Source organism: Sciurus vulgaris (assembly GCF_902686455.1).
Source record: "Sciurus vulgaris genome assembly, chromosome: 14".
Classification (NCBI taxonomy): Eukaryota; Metazoa; Chordata; class Mammalia; order Rodentia; family Sciuridae; genus Sciurus; species Sciurus vulgaris.
Genome location: NC_136475.1, coordinates 79,648,524 through 79,673,890, shown reverse-complemented (window position 1 = coordinate 79,673,890; position 25,367 = coordinate 79,648,524). Strand labels below are relative to the sequence as shown.

The following is a 25,367-nucleotide window of genomic DNA, read 5'->3' as shown; positions in this document are numbered from 1 at the left end:
ACTGAGGTGAATGTAAGTCAGGAGTATTAACAGTTTAAGAAATCATCCTAATGTCTTATGGGGCTTTAAATATATGTTGAATTAAAATATATTACAACAGAGCCAGGAAGGGGGAGCAGGGGATTGTTACAGGAAATGAAAGTGCTGCAAGGTCTTTGTATTATAACAAAGAGGCAAGAGTATTAATGTGGGTCGATGGAAATATAAAATAACTGCTATTTATTGATGATATTTCAGTTTTCAAAGACATTTGGACACATTTTGAAGAATACGCTTTTTTCTTAAGTGCATCAACATCAAGCACATGTTTTCTAACCACAGAATTGAGTTAAAAATTAATAACAAAAATATAATTTTGAACAAACTCCCAAATGTTCAGAAATTAATCAGTGTAATTCTAAACAGCCCATGGATCAAATACATTTCAATTAAAATGAGAAAACATTTTGAACTAAAATGGCCATACTACCAAAAACACTATAGATATTTAATACAATTCCTATTAAAATTCAGTGATATTCTTCATAGAAATAGAAAAAGCAATCATGAAAGTCATTTGGAAAAATAAGAGACCAGAATAGCTTAAGCAATCCTTAAAAGCAAAAAAGGAGGCATCACAATACCAAAGCTTAAATTATACCACAGAGCTATAGTAATAAAAACAGCATAGTGTTGGCACAAAAAGACCATGAACATGAAGACCAATGGAACAGAATAGAAGATAAACAAACGAACCAACATAAATACAGTTATCTCATACTAGACAAAGGCACCATAAACATACATTGGAGAAAAGATAGCCTCTTCAACAAATGGAGCTGGGAAAACTGGAAATCCATATGTAGCAGAATGAAATTGAACCCCCATCTCTCACCTGCACAAAACTCAACTCAAAGTGGATCAAGGACCTAGGCATTAGACCAGAGACCCTGTGCCTACAGAATGAAATTGAACCCCCATCTCTCACCTGCACAAAACTCAACTCAAAGTGGATCAAGGACCTAGGCATTAGACCAGAGACCCTGTGCCTACTAGAAGAAAAGGTAGGCCCAGCTCCTCTTCATGCCAGCGTAGAAATTGAATTCCTTAACAAGATTCCTAAAGCGGGGGTTGGGGCTGTAGCTCAGTGACGGAGCTCTTCCTAGCATGTGTCAGGCACTAGGTTCAATCCTTAGCACCACATAGAAATAATAAATTAGATAAATGCATGCTGTCCATCTACAACTACAAAAAATAAAAATAAAGATTTCTAAAACATAAGAAGTAAAATTAAGAATCAATAAATGGAATGATTTCAAACTAAAAAGCTTCTTTAAAGCAAAGAAAACAATCAAGAACACGAAGAGAGAGCCTACAGAATGGGAGAAAAATCTTTGCCACCTGCACCTCAGATAGAGTATTAATCTTCAGGACATAAAAAGAACTCAAAAAACTTAACACCAAAAAGAATCACCCAATCAATAAATGGGCAAAGGAACTGAACAGGAACTTCACAGAAGAAATACTGTCAACAAATATATGAGAAAATGTTCAACATCTCTAGCAATTAGAGAGATGTGAATTAAAACTACACTGAGATTCCATCTCACTCCAGTCAGACTGACAATTATCAAGAATACAAGTAACAATACATGTTGGTGAGGATGTGGGGAAAAAGGTACACTCATATATTGCTGATGGGAATGCAAATTGGTGCAACCATTCTGGAAAGCAGTATGGGTATTCCTCAGAAAACTTAGAATGGAGCCACCATTTGACCTAGTTATCCCACTTTGGTATATACCTAAAGAACTTAAAATCAGCATACTATAGTGACGCAGCCACATCAATGTTTATAGCAGCTCAATTCACAAGAGCCAAACTATAAAATCAAACTAGGTACCCTTCAAGAGATGAACGGATAAAGGAAATGTATATACACAATGGAATATTACTCAGCCATAAAGAAGAATGAAATTATGGCATTTGCCCATAAATGCATGGAACTGGAGGCTATCATGCTAAGTGAAATAAGTCAATCCCAAAAAACCAAAGGCCAAAAGTTCTCTCTGATATGTGGATGCTAACACACAATAAGCAGGGGCGACAATAGAAGTTCAGTGGATTAGACAAAGGGGAATGAAGAGAAGGGACAGGGAATGGGAATAGGAAACACAGTAGCATGAATTGGACATGACTTTCCTATGTTCACATATGAATACATGAACAGTGTAACTCCACATCAAGTTCAACCACAAGAATGGGATCCTAATCAGAATAAGTAATACTCCACACATGCATATAAGTCAAAATATACTCTACTGTCACAGATATCTAAAAAGAACAAAAAATGTTTTGAACTAAACAAAACAAAAATATGACATATCAAAATTTGTATTGTAAGCTAAAGCAAGTAATGAGGAAAATGTGTAGCATTAAATGCATGCTTTAGAAAAGAAAGGCTGAAAATTACTGATCTGGGGCTGGGGAGATAGCTCAGTTGGTAGAGTGCTTGCCTTACTAGCGCAAGGCCCTGGGTTCAATTCCCTAGCACCGCAAAAAAAAAAAAAAAAAAAAAAAAAGAAAAGAAAATTACTGATCTAAGTTCCATCTCAAGAAGGTAAAAAGGACACTAAGAAGAGCCAAAGAAAATGAGAAAGTTAAAAGCATAAATTATGACAGTGTGGGATTATGCCTATAATCCAGCAAACTCGGGGGACTGAGGCAGAAGGATCACAAGTTCAAGGCCAGTCCCAGCAACTTAGCAAGACCCTATCTCAAAATAAAAAATAAAAATAAAAAGTGCTGGCAATGGAGCTCAGTGGTAGAGCACCCCTGGGATCAAGCACCAGTACCACACACAAAAAGCATAAATTAATGAATTGAAGTCAAAAAATGTGCAGCGAAAGAAGCAGCAAAGATATAAGGTAGTTCACCAAGAGGATAAAACATTACTAAACCTCAGCAAAACACGTGAAGAAGAAAATTAAAAACTGAAGGCACAAATTATCGGACACAAAAAAAGGGAACATTACTACGAATCCTATAGATAGCAAAGATAAAGTAGTATGAAGTCATGACAAAACTGAAATTTCGATGAGCTGGACAAGTTTCTAGAGAAAATAGAACCTGAAGGGTTATTCAAAACAACTTTCATCTACGACAAAAGCAGCCTCTTCCCACACTCCAGACCCAGGGAACCTCACGAGTGAGTTCCTCTGAACACTTAAGGAATAACCCCGATCCCCCTCCGACTCTTCCAGGAATCAGAGGGAAAGCTCGCTCAACTTACTTCATGCGTCTGGCATAACCAGGACACCAAAACCTGTCAAGAACATGGACAGAAATAAAATGACAGGTAGGTCCCTCTTTTTGGCCACAGTCACAAAAGTCCTAAGGAAAACAGGAGCACATAGAAACTCATGGCCCGGCAGCAGGATCCCAACCCTCCCCATGGTAACAAAGCTGACAGCCCCACGGGGTCACGCAGAGCCCATCTTACCCTGCAGCCATCTCTGAAAGGCTTCACATGGAGAAACCGAGTCCTAAAGAGGCCACGGAACTAGCCCAGAATCACACTCTGAGGAAAGCCAGGATGAACAAATTCATGCCACTTGATGGACATTTAGAGGCACCTGCTGTGCCCGGCCAGACCTGGGACACGTGTTAGTGCCTCCACCCCTCCCTCTGCTTCACGTGGACCTCTCAGTCATGAGCACAATGTCTGCTCTGCTGGTATGGTGGGCTGCATGGCCAGGGCAGGCCGCACCACAGTGATCCAGAGTTCTGGGGTACACAATGCCTTTCCCAGGGCTCCCTGAACTGACCCTGCCCAGAGGAAGCATGTGGTCCTGTGGTCCTGAGCATTAGAATGCAGCCTCATGGCCCCCTGAACTTCAGCCAGCCTATGACTGTTGCCGGGCTCTACGGGTTACAAAGCATCTCATATGACCCTCAAGAAACTCTGCAAGACAAATGTCAATACTGCCACTTCGCAGTTGAGAAAAGTGGGACACTGATGGAGTCAAAGAACTCCCTGGCCTAGCTAAGTGGTGACATGCATTAAAAAAAAAATATATAGAACTCAGAGGGATGCCACCATGGTATAAGAGATCAGATGCCTGGGGCCTTTATAAAACCAGCAAAGGCTTTTGTTTGTTTGTTTTGCAGTACTAAAAACTGAACCCAGGGCCTTGAACATGCTACATATGACTGAGCTACATCTCCAGCCCCAAAGGAGTGTTTTTAAAATGCACTCAGTCATGGCAAGCTCTCAAGAATGCCAGGCAGGGTTCAAGGTTCAGGTTACGGAGACAAATATGGTGGGCTACAATCTTGGGCTCTCGTCACAACAGAGGTGAGGAAATTCCCCTTCCAAAGCCTGCCTTCTGAAACAGACGAGTCTGAGACCCAGCTCAGAAGTTTTGAGACTTCATGGGTAAATAAAGAAAAAACATTCAGAGGAATGTTGGGCCCCTGCAGCTAAATGACTTCATGTGTACCTTCAAATACCACTGTCTAAAGAATGTGAGGCCCAATGATGGGGTTCCAGAGTGGCCCCCCAAACTAAAGCCCCATCTGCCTCAGTGGCAAGAGCTATGAAAACAATTTCAGTAAATCCAGGGCACAGAGAACCTCCAGAACGCAAAATGACATGGTTCTCAGAGCACAGACTCTTATCGTTTCAGGAGAGGAAGATAAACCTATGGAAAACAGGAAATTGGTGGACGTAATCTCTGGAGACCTTTAAAAAGCATTTGAGATGAATCCAGACCAAAACCCATTTCAAAGGCAGAGTGAGTCACATGAGAACCAGGAGGACCATTCTGTCATGGATTAGGCTGGAGCACAGCCAGTAAACAAAGAACAGGGACAGCAGGCCCTCTCCAGATGCAAAGAGGTAAACAGTGGGGGTCTCCACAGACTGAGCTGGTTTTCCTTCTCATAAGGGACTTGGAATGGAAGTAAGTGGAAAGTGGGTCCCGGGGAGGTTGATAGGTAATAGGTAGGGGCCGTGGGAACATGGAAAATGAAAGGTCAGCCTTGCAGGTTGAGCCTCCTTGCTAACTCACAACATGTTTTTAAAGAGAAGTTGTCATGATCACAGCCCATAACGAACTAGCTTATTCCCAGGGCTGAGGAGTGTTTGCCCAAAGCTTCTCCTCAAATAAGAGAAAGAAACACTACCCTGATCAGAGTCTGGACGCTCAACGGTCTCAAGGTCTGTGAGAACAAATTCCAGATAAAACTGGCCAAGATGACCGAAAGTTGCCTTAGGTCCTTGACATGTTACTTTTTTTTAAAAAAAAGTATTCATATATATAATATACATATATTTATATATATATATTTTTTAGTTGTTGATGAACCTTGATTTTATTCATTATTTTTATGTGGTGCTAAGAACCAAACCCAGGGCCTCACACATGCCAGGCAAGCACTCTACCACTGAGCCACAACCCCAGCTCTTGACATGTCATCTTTTTTTTTTTCTTTTAATATTTTGCTTTAGTTGTAAGTGGACACAATATCTTTATTTCATTTCTATGTAGTGCTGAGGATCAAACCCAGGGCCTCACACATGCTAGGCAAGCGCTCTACCATGGAGCCACAACCCCAGCCCTTGACATGTCATCTTAATCTTATTGTAATTACATACTTTCTCACTTCTGTGTGTTTCACTTCAGCCCTGAAGGGTAATAACATATGCAATAGGGATTTAGGAATCTGATACAATCCAACTGTCAATCAAGAGCTAGGAGTAGTGCTTGGGCATGATTCTCCAAAAACTGCCCCTTAACTGCAATAAAAGCTGGGACACAAAGAAGAGAGTTGTCACTCTCCTCCTTGAGAGGGACCCCTTTCTCCCTTAAAGGTGTCTTTTTCCCTTTCTTCTCTAATAAACTTTACTATACTTTTTTCTATGCCTCCTCATGTCTTGCTTAAAATCTTCTCTCACAAGAACACAAGAGCCAATTATACAATGCACCCTCCAGTAATGAGGTCGTGGGATGGGCCCATGTGCATTGCCCAGCAGAGGCCCCAGCTCTTCTCTGAGCACACAGCAGGTGTACAGTGCAAATCTGCAGTTGAACAGGTAGAGTAGGGGATGGGCAAGAGAGGAATAACAAAGAGCTGCCCATGGAGAAAAAGAATTCAAAATAAAACCATCAAAGCTTTTCACCTGAGAAAAGAATGGCACCAAGTCCCTGCTAGCTGCCTAGGCAATGCATTTCTTTAAAAAGAAGTCTTACATTATAGGGAAACAAAATAAAAAACAAAAACACACAGCAAGAGGGGAAGTCAAGGAGAGGAGATTTGGAAATGAGAAGCTCCCGGTGGTCCAGAAACAGCCCTCTGATGACAAGGAACCCATAGTCCAAGTAAGGAAGCAAAACTGGACCTTGTTCAAGGCCAAGCCCTGCAGAGCCCCAGGTGCTCTGGCCCTGTTGAGAACAAGGTGACATCTGTGTAGCCATGTTGTATGAACAAGCCATTTCAGGAACTGACCCTTAAACCCCCCCCAGGAAAGGGCACGCAAACACTAAGGAATGAGGAACTATCAGGATATAGGCAGGTGCTACCCTCAAGAGCCAATACAGGACAAACAGGACGTACTGGGCCCCCGGGGTTTATCAAGGCTGTTAAGAGATATCTGTCCAAGAAATGGGCAGCTGCCCGGAAACCTTATCTATCAAGGACGGGGTGGGGGGCGCCTAGCCCCGACTCATCTCCTGCATAGTTCACTCCCTCCCTCCTCCCTTCTTCCTCCAGGACCATTCAGTTTTGGTGGGACCCAATGAGATTCAAATAAATTGGCAGGACCCAACCAAAAGAGAACCAATGTTTAGCTGTTCGAATGTTAACCAATAATGTACAGGTCTTTGTATGTGAATGACAGGAAATTTCTTAAGTAGAGTGCTTTCTCACCCCTCGGGGCCGCTCCCCACTCAGCCATTGTAGTGGTCTGAGAGGCTGGTCGCGGTCCAGCCTCGAGCTTGCTTTGAATAAAACCTCGTCGTATTACCGTGTGTGCACTTTGACTTTCTGGGGATCAGTTGATATTGAACCCCAACAGCCCCTCTCCTCCTGTGGGCCCCTCTTCCCAGGCCCCAGGTCCTGAACCCAAGCCTCAGGCCCAAGCCACCCCACCAGAGCCTCACCTGCTGCTGGCTCTGCTCCTCCAGGTTCATCTTCACCTCCAGCGACTGGCGGGCCTCCAGAAAGGCCTTGCGGTGCTTGCGGTCTGCCATGTAGTAGGACATGATGCCCACAATGATGGCGCACAGGTAGAGGAAGACGTTGGCCAGGATCTGCACCCCAGGGAGGAGAGAAGGGGACAGTGGTGAAAACATGCCTTCAGGAAAAAGGGACAGGGGTGGTGCAGTGGGCAGTGGTCACGATCAGCCTGGACTGGCCTAGTGTCCAGGGAGCCCAGCAGAGCTCTGACTTGACTGGAGAGAGATGGGCAAGGCCCTTCCAAGGGCATGGCTCCGACCTGGAAGGCACGGGGTCCACAGGCTTGGGTGCTGCTGCTCCCCCTCCTGCTTCACACGTAGCCACTCCCCTCCACCTGTGCAGCCTGAGCAGTCCCTCGGCCACCCTCTTGTTCAGTCGCTCACTGGTTCCGATAATGAGCCCTCACTAATTAGATGCTCCTCGGTGTTGCACCAACTCGCTGGAGAAGGGGGTGTACACATCCCAGAGCCCAGCAGAAGAGCGTAATCCTGGACGTTACAGGAGACCTGAAGAGGTCCTGGGCTGGCCCAGCTACCATGTGCCACCTTAAATGTATGCCTCAGGTTTGTTTTCTGGGCCTCACATCCACCCGGCTGCCTGCCTAGGACCTCACATCCACCCCACTGCCTGCATACCCACCACTGGCACAAAGGGCTCCTTGGGCCTTGAGAGTCCGTTCCCATCCCCGGCACCTTGCAGGCTTCCCTAGGTGTCTTGGTCCCTGACCATTCCCATAGGCTGTGGGGACTGCAGACCCAACAGCCTCCTGCTGAAGGCAACCTTGGATATGGACCTGAACATCCACTCCACTCCTGTCTCCTGGCGTTGGTGGCTGCTGGCTTTGACCTTTAGTCTTGACTGGACCCCCAAGAGCTGGACCAGGGCCAATTCTTCCAGTGTCTCCAAGTCCACTGGCCTTGATTCACTGCTTCCTGGTACAGGTCCACACCCTCCCCCTAAGGCTGTACCCACCCTCCACACCCTGATTCCTGAGGTCCTGCCCAGTGGGAACAGATGCCTCCCATGTGGGGGTGGCTTCTCAGACACAGATTGGAGCAGAAACGCAGAATGGGAAGGCTGAAGAATATAATTTCTGGCCCTGTGGGGAAAAGGATTGGCCCAGCAGGTACAATGGATTCTGGGATCAGCAAAAAATGGGGGAAGTCAATTTAAGATTTTTAAATAAGATGGTTTTTGATTCTGATGTTAATTTTCTGGGGTCTCCTGGTTACGCCACATCCCCTCTGAACTGATTTGGTGCATTATCAGGGCTGATGAGTAGCACCCTGAAGATCCACCACCTCCACATCAGGCCGAATGCTCCTGTAGTAGCTGCATGTGGACCAGTGCTGAGTCCCAGGGATGCTCACTGCGGGCTGCTGAATAATAAGTAATTAGGTGAGGTATCTGAGTGCCAGTCCATAAGCCACCAGATATAGGTTCCCAAGCTCACTGATGGCTGGCTCCAACATCTAATGACCCAGTGACTTACCCCATGGAGGGCGGGGACAGCGGTTAGGGATTTCAATATCCTGTACAACACCCCTGAACCTTCTGCTTCCATGACAGTTCCCACTGTCTGCGTGGTCAGTATAGTAAACACCTAGTCCTCTAAAAAGCTGCCAACTGTGTCTAGTGACTCGAAGTAAATCACACAGACCACGCAGGATTTCAAAACCAGTCTCTGGAACCTCGACCAGCCCAGAAGCTGCCCTCCTATATGACTACCTGACCTCGGAAACCTGTCAGCCCCCAAGCTCACAGTGCCACAAGTTTGGAGGGCTGGTTCAAGGTCAGAATGGTGTCCTGTTTTTCCTCACTGTCCAGTACAGCAGGCACTAGGGCTGAGGCTCTTCTGGGCTTACCAGGAAGCCAAGGGAGAGGCTGCACATGGAGGGGGAAGCTAACGAGGACCTGTTCATCTGGGTCCCTGCCCGGTGGGTCCTCAAGGCACTGCTGACCAGCCCTGATGAAGCACAAAAGCAGTTCGGAGGGGATGTGGTGCGACCAGGGGTCCCCGGAGAGGCCCCAAGCTGAGGCCTTCAGGAAGGGACCAGAGACCTGCTCTGCATCCAGCCCTGGCCAACACCAGCTTGGGTGTCTCTCTGGGCTGAGGAAAGAGCTCTGCGCTCTTGATCCTCCCACCGCTGCTGACAGGCCTTGGCCGGGCGTCCCATGGGAACAACGGGACAGGCTCTGCGCAGTGTCTACAGCTGTGACTCCCCAGGGTGGCTACCTAGAGAAACAGACCTATTGTGCAGAGCATCCGAGGACAACTACTGCCACCAAAGATCAGAACCCAAAGAATATGTAAGGACTGTTAGGATTTGGATATGAGGCGTCCCCCCAAAGCTCCTGGTTAACGCAGGCATGTGCGCAGGTGAAATGATCGGACTGCAAGCTGTAACCTGATCATTTCATCCTGGTTTGAATGGACTGGGTGGTCACTGTAGGCAGGTGAGGTGGCGGAAGAAGGTGGGGCCCTGGGGGAAAGTCCTGGAAAGGCGCATCTTCCCTGTGGCCCCTTTCCCCTTCCCCTGCCTCTCTGCTTCCTGGTCACCATGTCCTGAGCAGCTCCCTTCCTGCCATGATTTGCTGCCTCACTTTAGGCCCAAAGCAGTGGACTCAGCTGACCAAGGACTAGCCCTCTGGAATAGTGAGTCTCAGGGGTGCTGTTGCTCTGTTCCACCCCGCACCCTGCCTTTGTCTCATGCACAGTCACGGCTCTGTGGCCCGCAAGAAGTTCTGCAGTCCCCAATCCAGGTAACAAGTGGTGGACAGCTCAGCAAAGGCCCCACAGGCCAACTCTCAGCCCCCAAGTCCAGGCCATGAATCCAACAGGAAGAGGCCACCAAGCCAAGGAATACTCAGGCAACCCCAGGGAGGAGTCTGCTGGGGGAGGAAGGTTCACCGGAGCAGGTGGGGCCACACTGGTGGCGGAAGAGGACTCCCAGCACACAGCAACAGTCACCCAAGAGACTGGGCACCCCCCAGAGGTACTGGTACAGCTGGAAGGTGGGCCAGGTGTGCAAACACTCCAGGTAACTATGATGTGCAGCCAGGGCAAGGAACCCCTTCTACTGGTCTCAGTTTCCTTGTCTAGGACATCACCTCAACATCAGGACATTCATGTCTGAGACACGGGCACACAGTTCTTCAGCCTCATCCCATTTACAACCACCACTGAGGTGACAGTCTTCCAGTTTTATAAAAGAAGAAACTGCAATGAAGCAAGGTCTTGAAACCACACTCCCACACCCACGGCTTATTCTCTGGTTCAAAACCTCCGAAAGCACTCAGCTCATTTACATATTTATAAACCACCTTTTCCCAGAAAGAACATTAGACATTTTTTTAAACTAAAAATTGTCAGGAAAATATCAGCCCTAAAGCACTTAGGTGTGAGCTGCAGACATTTTAATCGGAAACAAAGAAGCACGTCTGCAGATTTTCCACAGCTGCTTCACACGGTGGGAAGTGACCTGTCTAAGCTGTTAACATTCAGGCATCTCCCCTTTCGTATTTATAAATGGATGTATGTCTCACTCAGAGAAAATAAACGTGCCCGTCAAAGTACACTTGAAAAACACTGACCTTTACTCTTTTGACGTCGGGCCAGCACTGGTTGCTGGCATTGGGGAACAGTGACCATTAAGTGTCCCTGTCTCCCCAGAGCCACTGCAGGGCAGGAGAAGGCTCAGGGCCAGGGAGGTGTGGCCTTGGGGGAAGACCTGATGATGGGGAAGCAGGGCGCTTCTCCCTTCAAAACACCATCAGTACTGACGCTCCTTATAGTTTTCGAACGAGAGCCCCAGTGGAGAAAATCGGCCTCCAGCGAAAACTTAAACCCCTGTGAGAATCCAAAATGGATCTCCACGTCACTATGACAAACGGATGTTCTCCAAATTGGGCCTTGAGCTTCACTGGTCTGGGATTAACTTTCCAGTGCTCCCACCCCAGGGTAAGGGGGGCTTCCTTCCCAGAACTCGCCTCTTCTCCCCCCAGGGCTGTCTGCCCTGCCTCCTAGCACACCTCCTAACCCACCCAGGCCCGCCGGCCCAGCTGGCAGGCTCCTGGTCCCCTGGAGAGGGCTGCTCAGGCATCCTGTCCACTCTGAACACTTCCCTGTCTGTGCCAAAGGCACCCCTCCCACCCCACACAGGGTCCCTCACTGTCTGCGGACAGACCTGTCTCTTACACCAGAGGGGGCACCTCGGAAGGTGGACACTGCTGTCCTCCTCCCTTTCGTGTCCCCAGGTCCCATCTTGGCCCATCTAGCACCAGGTACCCAGGAAGTCATGAGATATCGGACTGGACTGACCTGGGGTGGTGACACCACACTGAGACTCCTCATCAGGTCAGCAGAGCAGAAGTCATCAGTAAACACAATCGGCCATCCCCCATGGCCTCCCCAGGACCCTGCTTCTGCTGCTTGGGACTCTTCATTAATACCCCAACCTTCTCCTACCCCAACCCATCCTGAAAGCAAAGAGGAAGAGGCTCAGTCAACCACACAGGCTAGGAGAGCAGAGAGGGGGACAGTTCACAATCCACCAGGAGGGGACCATCACCTAATGGGAAAGAGGAGGCATACAGGGAGGCGCAGAGAGGCCCACGTGGCCAGGGAACCAGTCAGGGAAGTCTGAGGACAGCTTCCTGAGGCACTGGCATCAAAGAAAGATGGGGTCTCTGGAACATAGGATGAGCATGCGCACACTCTGGGAGGGCCAGCCAGGAAGTCTCTCCCCTCTGGGACCATTAAAGAGAGTTGTGACAGGACTCCAGCAGTGAGCATTCCACATATGCACCACCTGACCAGGAGACCAGAGGATGAGGAGGCCAGGCCAGGGCAGCCGTGAGGGCCGACACTGGCCCCTCACTGCTCCCTGTGGCCCTTGGACCTGCACAGCAGCAACACCAGGATTTGCTAGGTGCTGTACCCTGAGGCCTGCACCAGACTGAGACCCCAGAGCAGTTTCCTCAGAGGCACAGGACTAAGCAGCCTGCTCCGGAGCACCACTGAAGTCACCTGTGCTCACCCAGGGTCCCCTTCAGACTGTGCAGCATGACAAGGCTCCATGTGACAGCTGCCCAGTCCCTGGGGTCTCGTATAAAAAGTTTTCCTGGGCTAGGGGTGGAGCTCTGCAGATGAGTGCTCGCCTAGCATGCACAGGCCCTCAAATTGATTCCCAGGAAAGGGAAAAAAAAAAAAATCTCTTAATCCTAAAGTTATTTTCTGGAAATAACTTATTTCAAAGAATTATTCTTAGAAAAAATTCTAAAAAAATAATGAATAAAATAAGATGAATGATCTCCCAAGTGGGTAAACTTCCAGACTAAAGCTTCATTTAGCTGACAACGGCCTAATAAAGTGTTCCCAGCACCCCAGCACAGCAGGCAAGCGTGAGAACATTCCCGCGGGAAACACCCTGGATCTGGATCTCCGCATGGAGCATGGTCACGGCTCACACATTCCCAACAGCCCCGGGGACGTGTCTGCTCTAAGACAGCTTTAAGTAGAAGCTGCCTGCTGGGGGTGGCTCCCTGGTCTAGGCCAGTCTTTTCCTGTAAGCTCATTCTAGCCTGAAGATCACAGAACGTTCCAGAAGCAGAGGGAGAGTTGCTGGGGGTGCACTGGTGTATCAGCACCACGTGGGCTGCCTATGGAGACCTGTGATGCTCTGCAGCCTCTCTTCATTAAAATGTACTCAGATGTTTTGGAAAACAAAGTCTCCAAGGAGCTGGGGCAGGAAAGAGCAGGGGAGAGGAGACAACTAGCCTTCTCCAACCCAAGGACGCTGCCCAGAGCCCATTCCACAGGTGTGGGTGGGAGAAGCACCTTCCAGCTCCTTCTCTCACTCAGGTCCTGCTGGAACATTCCACCATGCTAAGGTCTTCCGCCACACCAACCGCTCTGCAGCTCACCTGTCCTCAGGCCCAGAACAGAGTTTTCTGCATTTCCCCGTCTGTCCTCCTTTGCTTGTTTACACATTCGTCTGTTTTCCCACCTAGAAAGTGAGCTCTGAGGGATGGGGCTTCCGTTTTGTTTCTCTGCTTTTTACTAGCACCCAGGACCAGGGCACATGGGAAGCCACCAAGGCCAGAATGAGCTGCTGGTGAAGGAATGAACACAAGAAGGAGGCCAGGCTTTGTAGACGCATGGGTCACATCAATCTTGCCTCGCATGCGGCAGGCTGTGTGACCCAGAGCAAGTCACTTGACCTCTCTGACCCCTGGCTCCCCATCTTCACAAAAATCACAAGGCAGTTCCAATGAGACTGAAATAAAGCCCTATCTTACTCAGGGCTTAGTACAAAATAGGTTCTCAATGTTTTTCTTATTTTCTTCCAGAAGAGAGAAGGCAAATTAATACTTATTAATAATACTCATATAGTCTTATAAGAGCCTTCACACTCTTCTCTGTTTCTCACACAAATCTCACAAGAGGGAGGCAGGGCAGAGTTTTCTTAAGCTCATTTTGTGGAAGAAGTGACTTGAAGTCAGAGAAATGGGCTTCAAAGGCTTTGGTCCCCTGGCTGTGCTAGAACCCAGGTCTCCCTCCTTCAAGGGCAGGGCTTCCCCCCTATATCACTGTCACCTTGACTGACCTGTGAAGAGTCTGCCCAGTCTGGGTGAAGGCCAGAGCGGTGGGGGTCCCCGAGCTCACTGTCCAGGAAAGACCTGGGGCCTTCAGGAGGGTGGGAGAAGCTGTAAGTCTGCAGACAGTGTCTCATGTGGCCTTCAGATGTCCCAGGGCCTCTCTAACCACCCTCCTGAACACGGAACGGTGCTCAAGCCCCGGGCATGGCATTTCTCAAGTTTCTACCATGTGCCTCAAAAAAAAGAGACCGTCAGAAACTTTTTCGTTTATTTTTGTTTATTTTCTATCTTATGCACGCCTCTGCTAAAAGACATTCAGTCTTCCAAAACTATTCAGAAGACTTCCGGGACAAGCATCTGGACAACGTGACGTTTTACACACGACCCCTCATGACCGGCTGGGTGCCAGGCTTCTCAGATTGTGCGCTGCACAGCCCCAGGGGCACCACGCCACAGCTCTGACCGATGGTTCCTCCAGAGAGACTGGGCCCGGCAGCGCCGTCCAGAGAGGAGGCGGGGCCCCGGCAGCGCCGTCCGGAGAGGAGGCGGGGCCCCGGCAGCGCCGTCCGGAGAGGAGGCGGGGCCAGGCAGCCCCGTCCGGAGAGGAGGCGGGGCCCCGGCAGCGCCGTCCAGAGAGGAGGCGGGGCCCCGGCAGCGCCGTCCAGAGAGGAGGCGGGGCCAGGCAGCCCCGTCCAGAGAAGAGGCGGGGCCAGGCAGCACTGTCCAGAGGGAAGGGGCTCGGCATCACTGGCTTTCAGGCTCTTCTTTTATCTGGCTGTCCTCACAAGCTCCTTCACCCCAGCCACAAAGGTCTCTCTCTGTTCCTCTATAAAGATGTGCTGCTTGTGGGCTCTGTGGCTCCGGCTGGAACGTCCCGCCCCTCCCGTCGCAGAGGTCCACAGAGTGTGGCAATTCTGGGATTCTGCTCTTTCCAAGCACTTAACAAATGCCCAGTCCCCGCCGCCAGGAAATGTTAGTTATTAGAACTATCAAGACCCCGCTTGGACACTCCTCCCCGATCCCAGAACTCATTTATGCATCAGAGATTTAATGAAACCACCGTGCCTGGTGCCTGCTCAGCACTTAGCACTGAACAAGGCAGGAAAAAAAATCCCTGCTAATGTTCCTCTATCGACCAACAAATAATAACTAATTCAACCTTAAGCGTATCTATCAAAGCTCCGAAGATAATATAAATGACAGCAAGTGCCAGAGAGCTGCCTTAGATTGGGTATGAGGGGACTGGGGGCCCCAGTTCCTCACTCCCCTGTAGAAGAGTTGACAGCCACATGCTTGCCGTAGCCTCATGGAGGGCAAGGCGTTCTTCCTTCCTGCTGACTTTGACGTCCGACTTGCTGTGGCCAAACAGCCACTGGGAGATTTTTTGAAGTGTATGTGCAAGGCTGGCTCTACCTCTCATGCCGTCCCATGAGAACAGCAGGCACCAAAGAGCTCGCTGCACAGGAGAGACCTGTGCAGCCAGGGCAAGCCCAGCCTGCAGCCGGAGCAAACACCACTGAGCACAGCCCAGGCCAGCCAAGCCCCTGCCAACCCATAGATGTTTGTACACTTGACAAGTGTGTGGTGTGGGCCACTGAGCATGGGGTTGTTACGCAGCACCAGGCGAAAACGGCTGACAGATACAGATATTAGGACAAGTGTCACTTCAACTGAGATAGGAAAGACACAGAGACCCAGCCAGGGAAGGATCAGAAGGCAGAGCGTCAGATTGAACATGTACTAGCACTCCAGCCCTGGACTCAGGCCTCTTGGGGGAGGACCCCACGGAGCAGGCACGCCCTGCCCTCCTGCAAGGCGGCTGCAAAGGCAGCTTGGGCACCTTCCCCCAGCATGCAGGAGGTGGGGAGTGTCTTACACTGGGCCCCGCACCTGGGTCTCCCAGGGGAAGCATAGGTCAGCTGCACAAGGTGGAGAGTGTCTTACATTGGGCCCCCCCACCCCGCCCCGGGTCTCCCAGGGGAAGCACAGGTCAGCTGCAGGAAGGGTGAGTGGTGCACCGCAAACAAACAAAAAAAAAAGAAGGCCAAAGGACGGTCTCCTGGGCGCCCAGGTGTTGCCCTTGGTAAGGTAGCCGAGAGGGTGCCAGGGCACAGAGCAGCAGTGCTTGCTCCCTGGGACGTGATCCACCCCCCACCCAGGGTCACTCAGCAATGTGCCTAGGGACACGTTTAACGGCTGTTATAACCAGGGGACAGTACTCTGGCAGCTAGCGGGCAGAGGCCAAGGACACTCACCCCAGCACAGGATCATCCAGCCCAAACCATCACTAGAGTTAAGGCAGAGAAGCCCGGCCTCAATTTCTGAAGAGGAGCCCGGAGCTCACCTCAGCTTTGGCGCTGAAGGGTAACCCGCTCTGAAGCAAGAAGTGAGCACGGGGGTTATCTTTAAATCAACTGTAGAGCTGGAGGGCTAAGAGAATGCCACTGACATCGAGACCCAGGACATGGAGGCCCAGCAGAGCCCCATACGCACACCACAGGGAGGGCCCCAATGTCAGGGCTAGAGAGAGCAAGTCTGGAGGCCTTCCCCCTTTCCAAGCAGGAAAGAACAGCTTGTGGTGTTCAGCACCGCATACTAACCCAGGGATTGGTCACTGGAGTTTATAGATGAGGTTTTGGGAAAACGGGTGAACACCTAAAACTAGTGGGTAAAGTTGCCAGGTGGGGTTCTGCATGCCTGTAATCCAAGCTGCTTGGGAGGCTGAGGCAGGAGGATAGTGAGTTCAAAGCCAGCCGCAGCAAAAGAGAAGTGCTAAGCAACTTAGTGAGAACCTGTCTCTAAATACAACGCAAAATCAGGCTGGGGATGTGGCTCAAAGGTCAAGTGCCTCTGAGTTCCATCACTAAAAAAATGAAAAACTAGGGGGAAGTTACATCCAGCCATTTATAGAGGAGCGTTACTTTTACCAGATTCTCCAGAAGTCTGTTCCCTAAAGCGACTAAGAACCACAAAACCAATCAAAAGCACCCACCTGTGCCTGTTGCTTCAATAAAAAAACACCTGGCCACAGCATTTTGTTTTCTTATCGATGCGACCTCATTATTGAGTCATCTAGGTCTCTTTCTCCAGGCCAAATAATTCCAACTCCACTTAAAGAGTCTATTTTCAAGCCCTTTAATCATGTTCTGGCTTTAGGTCTTTCTTAAAACAAGGTCCATTTGATCCTACCAGGTTGTCTAGGGGGTGGCAGACCTCATGAGGTCCTGGAGATTAAAAAATGACCTCAAAGCTATGGGGGGTGACCAAAACTCTGGGCAAGAAGAGGCTACTGTAAACAGAGGAAGAAGAGTTTGATTCTGAGGAAGAAAAGGGTAATCAGCAAAGGCCCCCGGGAGGAGGAAAGCTGGGCTGGGCACACACGTCTCAATAGACAGATCTGAACGGTAAAGAAATTCAAACCATCTCTAACTGATGACCAATACAAAATGGAAAAAAAGGCAAAAGATAATAAACTGCATATTCATGACGGCAATCCAAATAACAGGGTCCCACCTCCTGCTCACTTGTCTTAGCTCTAAGCCACACAAGGTGGATTTATGACACAGATCCCTGACTTTCTGCAACTGACTGTGAATGAACTTGAAAACAAATACACCAGCTGGGAGAAAGAGGAACACACAATCTGGAGGCAGAAGAATATACCCAGAATTCCAGAAATATTATTGTCACATAGTATGTGGAAATTGAGGGGGAAAAGGTCACTCACACACAAACACACCAAAGCCTTCTTCCCTTCCATCTGTGCTGATGGAACAGAGCAGTCTGTGGATTCCAGGATTCCCTACCTTTCGGTCTGGAAAGACTCAGATCTTGGGAGTTAAACTTTTTGCAAACTGTCAGCTGCAGAAACCAGCACTGTTGTGCTGGGGTTGTGTTGCTCAGTGGTTAGAACACCTGCAGACACCGCCCCCCCCCCCCCCAAGTGTTCCTAGGGACATCTGCCGTTCTTTAATCCAGAGCCTGGTTCAGTGGCGACTCTTCAATGCTGTTTCTTGCTTGCTATTTCTCTGATTCAGTGTTTTTGAGATGGGTACATTCTGAGGGGAACTGATTAAGAACAGGGGTTCCTGGGTCCCCCCACCACTGAGTTGCCGGAATCCACATCACTGCCTCCTCCAAGGATTCACTTCTGGATTGCTACACAACGTGGAGTGATAAATATTAAAACAAGGCAGAGGTCTCCGGATCTTCCTGTTTCTTTAAGCCAAATTCTCATGCAGTTGGTTGCTTCAGGTCATCCCCCTGTGCCTCGCATGCTTTTCTTCTGTCCATTTATTCGCTTTCATTTCCTAACCGTCTTCTGATATTGGTTCAACTTCACCCTCACCTCCTTATCACCGATCACCTTTCTCTTTTCTTTTCTTTTTTTCCAGAACTGGGGCACTGTACCACTGAGCTGCATCCCTCAGCTCTTTTAATTATTTTTGAGACAGGGTCTCCCTGAGTTGCTGAGTTTTGAGACATGGTCTCTGACTTATGCTCCTCCTGCCTCAGCCTCCTGAGTCCCTGGGATTACTGGCATGAGACACAGCTCCTGGCTCACCCTTTTTCTTTCTGACCAGCTTCTCCTCCATACACTCAAAGCTACATCCACTTAGATGGATCCATTTGTTACTGTTTTCATGTCTCCTGCACTTAATTCAGTCCTCTGGTTTTATTTTCTGGGGTTTTTTTTGTATGTTTGTTTTGTGGTGCTGGGGATTGAACCCAGGGCCTAGTGTGTGCAAGGCAAACACTCTACCAACTGAGCTATATCCCCAGCCTTTTGGTTTTTAATTCAAACTTTAAGTCACCTCCTTGGTGGACCAGTTCTCTCAAAGTGCTACCTTAGTCACATGACCAAGATTCAAATTCCAAAATGCAAAACCAAAGCCCTGGCAGACTGTCACCTCTCCCACTAGTTCTTCAGCCTCAATTGCATGTTCTCCCCTCCCCCTCCCTTCCAGATCCCAACTCTAGTGACATCCTAGCACCATGTGCGGAGTTAGGCCAGGGTCGCACCCCAAAACAGAAACTGGAGGTTCAGACACTGGTATTGTTAGAAAGTTCCCAGGGGTCTCAAAGGTACAGCCAGGGCTGGGAAACACTTCCTAAAGTCGATGTGAATACCTAAGCTTGTCCCAGAGGCTCCCCCAACCAACCCTGATCTGAAGGTCCCATTTCTGCCAGCTGGGGGTTGAGACCCCAGGTCTTCCATTGTGCCCCAGCAAATCACACACAGCACCCAAAACAGCGTAGGTTTCAGTAAACCTCGGCTGAATGCCAAACCAACTGTCTGCTCTTCCGCCTCAGCCAGGCTCCTCTCCCGGCACCTCTCACCAGGGGCTCATGAAGTGCAGGAACTCAGAGATGATCGACTGGTTTTCCCTCCCCCGGTGGAGCTGATGCTGTAAAGGAAAGACATCTGTTTTTCTTGAAGGCGAGTTTTTTAAAACATTCAAACACAGTAACACAAAACATGGACATGATGGAATAGGATGCAAAATCTACACTGAACAGCAAGGTAAAACGAGATGACTTTTGTTTCCTTCTTTTTTCTCATAATCTTTCTGGAACGAACATTCCCTTTGTGAAGACACAAGAACAAGGAGTGCTACTTGACGTGTCCTAGGGTTTTGCTCCCACGGAACACCCTGATGGGGTGGGGTGTTCCCGCCGCTGCGCCTTGCCAGGTCCACGCCTCCGGATCTCCTTCCCCATGGATCCTCCTGTCACCTCTCAGGCAAAACCTCACTTCCTGTAGGGCTGGGGACAGACTCATCTCTCTGGCTCCTCTCTGCTCCTGCCAATCCACCCCCAGCTCACATTAATCCTCCAAAACTACCTTTCTGCTAGTGCCACCTCCTCAAAACCTCTCAATAGCTGCCAATCATCCCAAAGTAAAGACCTTTATTCTGACACTCAGAGTCCTACAGACCTCAGGCCCTGGGAACTCCTCTAAATACCTCCAAAATGCCTGATGTAAACCATGTGCTTGAACCAAGCTCATGTCCTCAATGTGTCACCCACCAAAGTACTTTTCCACCAAAGTACTTGGGGAAGCAGCTTCATCTTCTAACTTGCTCATGAATGTGGATGTTATTCTATTCCATCAAATCTATTTCATTCAATTCTATCAAATCCATGTTTGTATTACTATTTTTGAATGTTTTAAAATGTCTGCCTTTGAGTAAAACAGATGTCTTTCCTTTACAGCATCAGTTCCACCGAGGGAGGGAAAATCAGCCCATCACCACTGAGTTCCCAGCCCTTGAGGAACACCTGGTGAGATGACTCCTGGGTAACACAGTGAAGGGAGGGAAGAGGAGGGGTAGGAAGGACAGGCCGAGCCCGTGACTGCCCTGTGGCTTCACGCACACCAGCAAACATGCTTCTACACCCCAGGGTCAGGGGCACTATTGGAAATGCACCCCAGCCTGCCAGGGTCACCCTCTCCTCCAAATCCAGCTGAACCCAGAGCCTCCTTGACAGCCCCACCCCATGCAATCCCACTCTGTCCTTCTTTTGCCTGGTGAAGCAGAAATACACGCAGGACACAAATCACCATGAGGAGGGAAGGTCTGCACACACAGCCATGCTGACTGCACTCCTGTGCAAATGACATGCAGCTCAGAAGCAGAACCCCCCTGCCCCCCATTCATTGTGGTCATCATGGGGAGGAGGGCACTTTGGGACAATTTTTGTTTCCTTCTTTTTGCTTTATAATCTTTCTGGAATGAATATTCCCTTTGTGAAGAGACGATAATGAACAAGGAGTATTATTTGAAGTTTCCTATGATTTTACTCCTGTGGAACACCCTGGCGATCAGCAGGCCACAGACCCACCAGGACTGACTCCACTCTGTAGAAACGTCCCCCTCACACTCCAGACACCCCCATGGGGAGAACCTGGAGGGTGCTGCTGTGCACCTTGAGCCCCTCCCAGCTCTTGGCAGTGCCTCCACCACAGCCTTCATGTCTACTCCATCTGACATTCTGAGAACTCTCCACAAAGCCACTGTCACTGAAGACAACTCACTTCCAACTACGCACTGTAAGGGGCCAGCAGGGAGTGGAACCCTTTGTAAGATCTCCAGGCGAGGCCCGGACACGGGACTCAATCCTTGGTCTGCCCTGCTGCTCTGCTTTGTGCAACACAGGCATTTGGAAGCTCAGGGTCACAGCCACCAGGCGGGAAGAGAGAAGACCCTGCCCACCCTGCCAGGCCAAGCATTTGTCACTCACTGTTCAGCCCGAGAGCTGCAAAGGGTTTGTTCTTTAGAAGGCAGAGCTGACTCAGGGATATCCCAGGGAATCATCTCGTCACCCATCCTGTCGCCATCTCCTCCTCAGAGATGCCACCTACCTCGGTGGCTCCCTGCAGGGTGCAGCTGTGGCCAGGAGCCACCTACCTGGGGCCTGTGGTATGAATGGGGTCTCTGCTGGCACAGAGGTCCTCTCACCATCAATGCGACAGTCCCTGCCCACAGCCAATGGCTCACTGTCTGGTCTCACATCTGGGCAGCGCGGCCTTCCTCTCTGCTGATGCTTTTACCTGGAACGCCCACGGCGACTTTCCCTCTGCCTCCGGACACTGCAAGAATCTGCTCAGCCTGAGCCTGGGAACATCCACTTGGGCTTCCACAATGGTATTAAAACCAGTCACGGAATGCCCACGGGGCAGGTTCCTGCTTTTTAAAACATTTCCTTTTGGTTTTTGTCTAATTTGTCTACTTATTGGCATGTCCTTTTTTTTTTTTTTTTTTTTTTTTTAAAATAAATGCACAGCAGCCCTGCTCTGGGTTTCTCGGCTCTTGCCCTTGGGTGAGGGTGGGATTTAACCACATCACCAGCCTCCTGAAGCAGCTGCCCATGATGGCTCCCATCAGCCTTCATCTAGGGGTCTCAGAAGTGACAAGGAAACTGGCACGAGAAGCACATCTTCAAACTCAGGCTCCGATGGGGAAAACTCCAACTCACTACCCAGCAGCCGTGGCCTTGGAAGTCTCACTTTCAGCTCGTCCCTGCTCTGTGACATGGTGAGTGACGAGGGAACCAGCTCAGAGTGGGCTGTCAGAAGTCAGTACCGTGATGTGCACGAAGCACTCAGCACATACAGCCTGTCTCAATACTGCTGGACATACAGTCGGTCTCAATAACTCTCACTAAAGCATCTTCCAAATCCCAGAGACGACTACTGGACTTAAATCCACCATTCCAGCTTTCCTGTCTCCTTGAAGGTGGCAACTCCATTTTGGTCACCTGAGAGGAGGATGCATGTCAATGGTTCCCAGACCCGACTGTGCTTATGTGCCAAGGCTCCACCCTCAAGTACTGCTTTGGTGCATTTGAATTGGGCCCGGGAGTTTATTAAGCAAACAGAGTGTCTCCCTGCAGGGTAAGAGAGAAAATGAGAGGAAAAGAGAAAGGAAAGAGAAAGGGCATGCTAGAGAGAGTGGAAAGCGAGGGGAGAAAGAAAGCAAGTCAGGGAGAGAGAAAGGCAAGAGAGCCAGAATTCTGTTCTATTCCTTTAAAGAGTGTTGGGTATTTTCCTGTTAGACAGCTAAGTTGGTTGTTGATTAATTTGATGATTTCATATTTATTTTTAAACTGCTTTAGGGTGAGCCCTTGTATGTCCCCGCTGCTGACGCTTGATCCTTCTAGGTTTCTGTCGAGTGCCCCCATTGACTCAGTGAAGTCTCTGCTTCAGCGAGAGGATGCACAGGAAGCCTGGCCCTGTGGTGGCTGCTATTTGTCTCTTAGCTTCCCTCAGTAGTTCCTGTCTGGTCAAAAAGGGTTTTAACCTGTGCACGAGTGGCCTGATATTAAGCCAAAGATTTAAGAGGGCCTCTATAGAGATTCTGGAGTTCTTTCTCATTATAGCTTCTTCCTTTAAAGTATTCTGCTCTGTAAATTCTAGGAATATTGGCTTTCCCAAGCTCTGCTCTCTGTCTCACCTCAGTGAGTGCCAGCCAGGCTCTGAGCTCTTCTTCCCTGTGGCCCAATTATCTCCAGAAGAAAGCCTCGGTGATGACAGGGCTCAGACAGTTTTCTTTTTCCAAGAAATCACCATTGCCTATTATTCAAAAATGGGTGCAGACTTCCCTGCACTTTGTCCAGTTCCTAGCTGTTTACAGGGGAAGGTAATTCCAGACTGTCTTGACTGGAGGCCGTAGTCTCGTGCTCTATTTCTGCTGCACACCATCACTGAGAGCTCAGAGAAAGGGAGAGCAACTGCCCTCTTTCAACTGTATGCCTCTTTGCCTACCGGACCCGCACCCCACCTTTCCCTAACTGCCAGTCCTGGTCCCCAATCCAGCCACATGCATCCCCATCCTCTCCCTTTCCCTCTCCCTCAGACCGCTCACAGAACGTGCTGCCTCCCTCCACTGCCTACCACTAACTTCAAAGCCTGAGTCAAAGGCCCTGCCCGCGGCACGAAGAACCCAAACTGGAACTGACAGAGCAGAAGCTGAACACCAGCCCCACCTTCCAATGGCCTGTGTGTCCCCAGGGAAGCACCTTGGTCTGCCTCCGCAGAGCTGGGGTGAGGATCAGGGTTCCAGGCGTGACAGTGCTCGATGAGCATCATTCCCGTCTCTGAGCCACCGCTGCACTGCGTGTGGTGGTCTGTTGTTCTCTTTCGCCTTCTCAGAGGTGGTTTCGAAATCACCTCTCACCATTTATGGGAGTGACGGAAAGTCTTCACAATCACCAAAGGCAACAGCTAACACATTTCAGCTTCTGGTACACGAAATACAGGAGCAGGCCCTCCCTATATTCTGGCCATATAAATCACTGTCCTGCTCGTCCCTTGATTGCTCAGGTAAGGTAGGCTGCTGTATTCCACCACATTCAGGCAGGTTTTCACAAGCTGTCAGTCACAGGTCTCAGTTTGTCACCAGAATGCTCTTCCTGAAGGATAGCTCAGCTTGGTTCTCCTGCCTGCTCCAAAACCTTCCATGACTCCTTGGTATCTACAGAATATTGTCAAAACTACCTCATCTAACTTTTTCTGATCTTACATTTTGAATCCCACATTGCCTTCTGGATTTCTCTCTTATCATCACACACCCAATTCTGCAGTCAAAGCTTCTCTGTTACCACGTTTGTGTTTGTCCTGAGACCTTCATTCACAAGCAGACACCTCTGTTCCTCTCCTGCCAATGGAGGGTTTGATACTCACTGTGACCTTCAGTGTCAACTCCTCCCTGAGGCTTCCGCTCTGAACTCTTGCAATTTGTGTTACAGATGCTTGGGAACACTTTCAGTCACCTTGAGGTAAGCCCCATTCTTAGATCCACAAGACAGGGAATGGGCCTGATGTGTCTGGGACAGAAGAAGTAATAATTCAACCAGGTTGCACCCCTGCAGGACCTCCTCAGACCTAGCGGCCGGGCGCACAGTACACTGTGAAGGAGAGAGTCAGGCGCCACCTCTCCTCTCTCCCAGGGGAAAAAATGAGCCACACAGCAGATTAAGTCCATCACCTGTGGCCAGAGGAAGCATCCTCTAAGGATCTTCACTCTCAGGTGTCTCAAGAGGTAGGGGAAAACATTCTAGCTCTGAACTCACTTTTATAAAGCCAGAGGGGCAGGACCAGTAAACATGTCCCAGGAAGCCACACAGCTCCAGGTCTCTGGGGAGAGGATCCTGAGGCCAGAGAGATCTCAAGAAAACAAAAAGAATTCCTGAGACTGGGAAAACAAAAGCAGAATTTACCCTGTGACCAACAGCTGCTCCCCAGCAAAGCTCTGCAGCCTGAACATCCCTGAGCTGTCCCCTCCGAGCACAAGCAGCAGGTCACTGCTCCACCCCCACACACAATCACCCACTCTCAGCCTCCTGCTGGGTGAATTCTTAACACTCCACTGCCCCTTACTGACCTATCACCCACATCCCGATGTCACTTGCCTCGGTCCCTACCACCCCTTCTCCACCTCAGCAACCTCAGCAGAGCCACAGGACACTCGTTAATGAAGACTGGCAACATCAACGGGAAGCTCTGTGGGTTTCCCATCTGCTTTGATGTCTTGGACCGGTGGCAGGTCTCTGTCCCACCACACAAGGTGCTGTGCCAATGGTCACCAGCTCCCTGACTGATGGAGGAGCCTGGACTGGGAGCCAGGAGCTAGAGCCCACAGACCCAAGCCCTGACACTGCCTCTCCGTGTGACCTCAGGCAAGTCACTTCTCCACTGGCCTCTTCTCGGGAAAGCTCTGGAATGTCCCTGGATGCCCAGGTTCTCATGTAGTCCAGGCTACCCCAGCCATCAGGGAAGAGTGGGCAGGAACAACCTGGTCCCTGGGGTGCAAATCCCAACTCCTCCCTGTTTATAAGTTCTGCCCACGCAAAATGCACTCTGGAACTTCCCCGAAGGGACACAGTTTTGACTTTATATAGTTATAGATAAACATAATAATAGTAACACTTGCACCTGAACGAGGCTTTGTGGCTTACAAAGTGCTTTCACTCATGGGTTCGTATATCCTTACACAGCTCCGGAGGGCTGGTATCTTCAACATAGTCTTAGCAAACTCAGAAGGCCG

The 25,367-nt window shown here is 49.5% G+C and overlaps 1 protein-coding gene across 2 annotated transcripts in view; it reads right to left on the bottom strand.

The window, feature by feature from the left end:
- Positions 1–25,367, bottom strand: part of ADCY3 (adenylate cyclase 3) — an 80,454-nt gene that overhangs the window by 37,169 nt on the left and 17,918 nt on the right. For both annotated transcript variants that reach the window (XM_079109625.1, XM_079109626.1), the window contains one exon: positions 7,143–7,292. In XM_079109625.1, the coding sequence (XP_078965751.1) occupies positions 7,143–7,292 (150 nt within the window). The remainder of the gene's footprint in view (positions 1–7,142; positions 7,293–25,367) is intronic.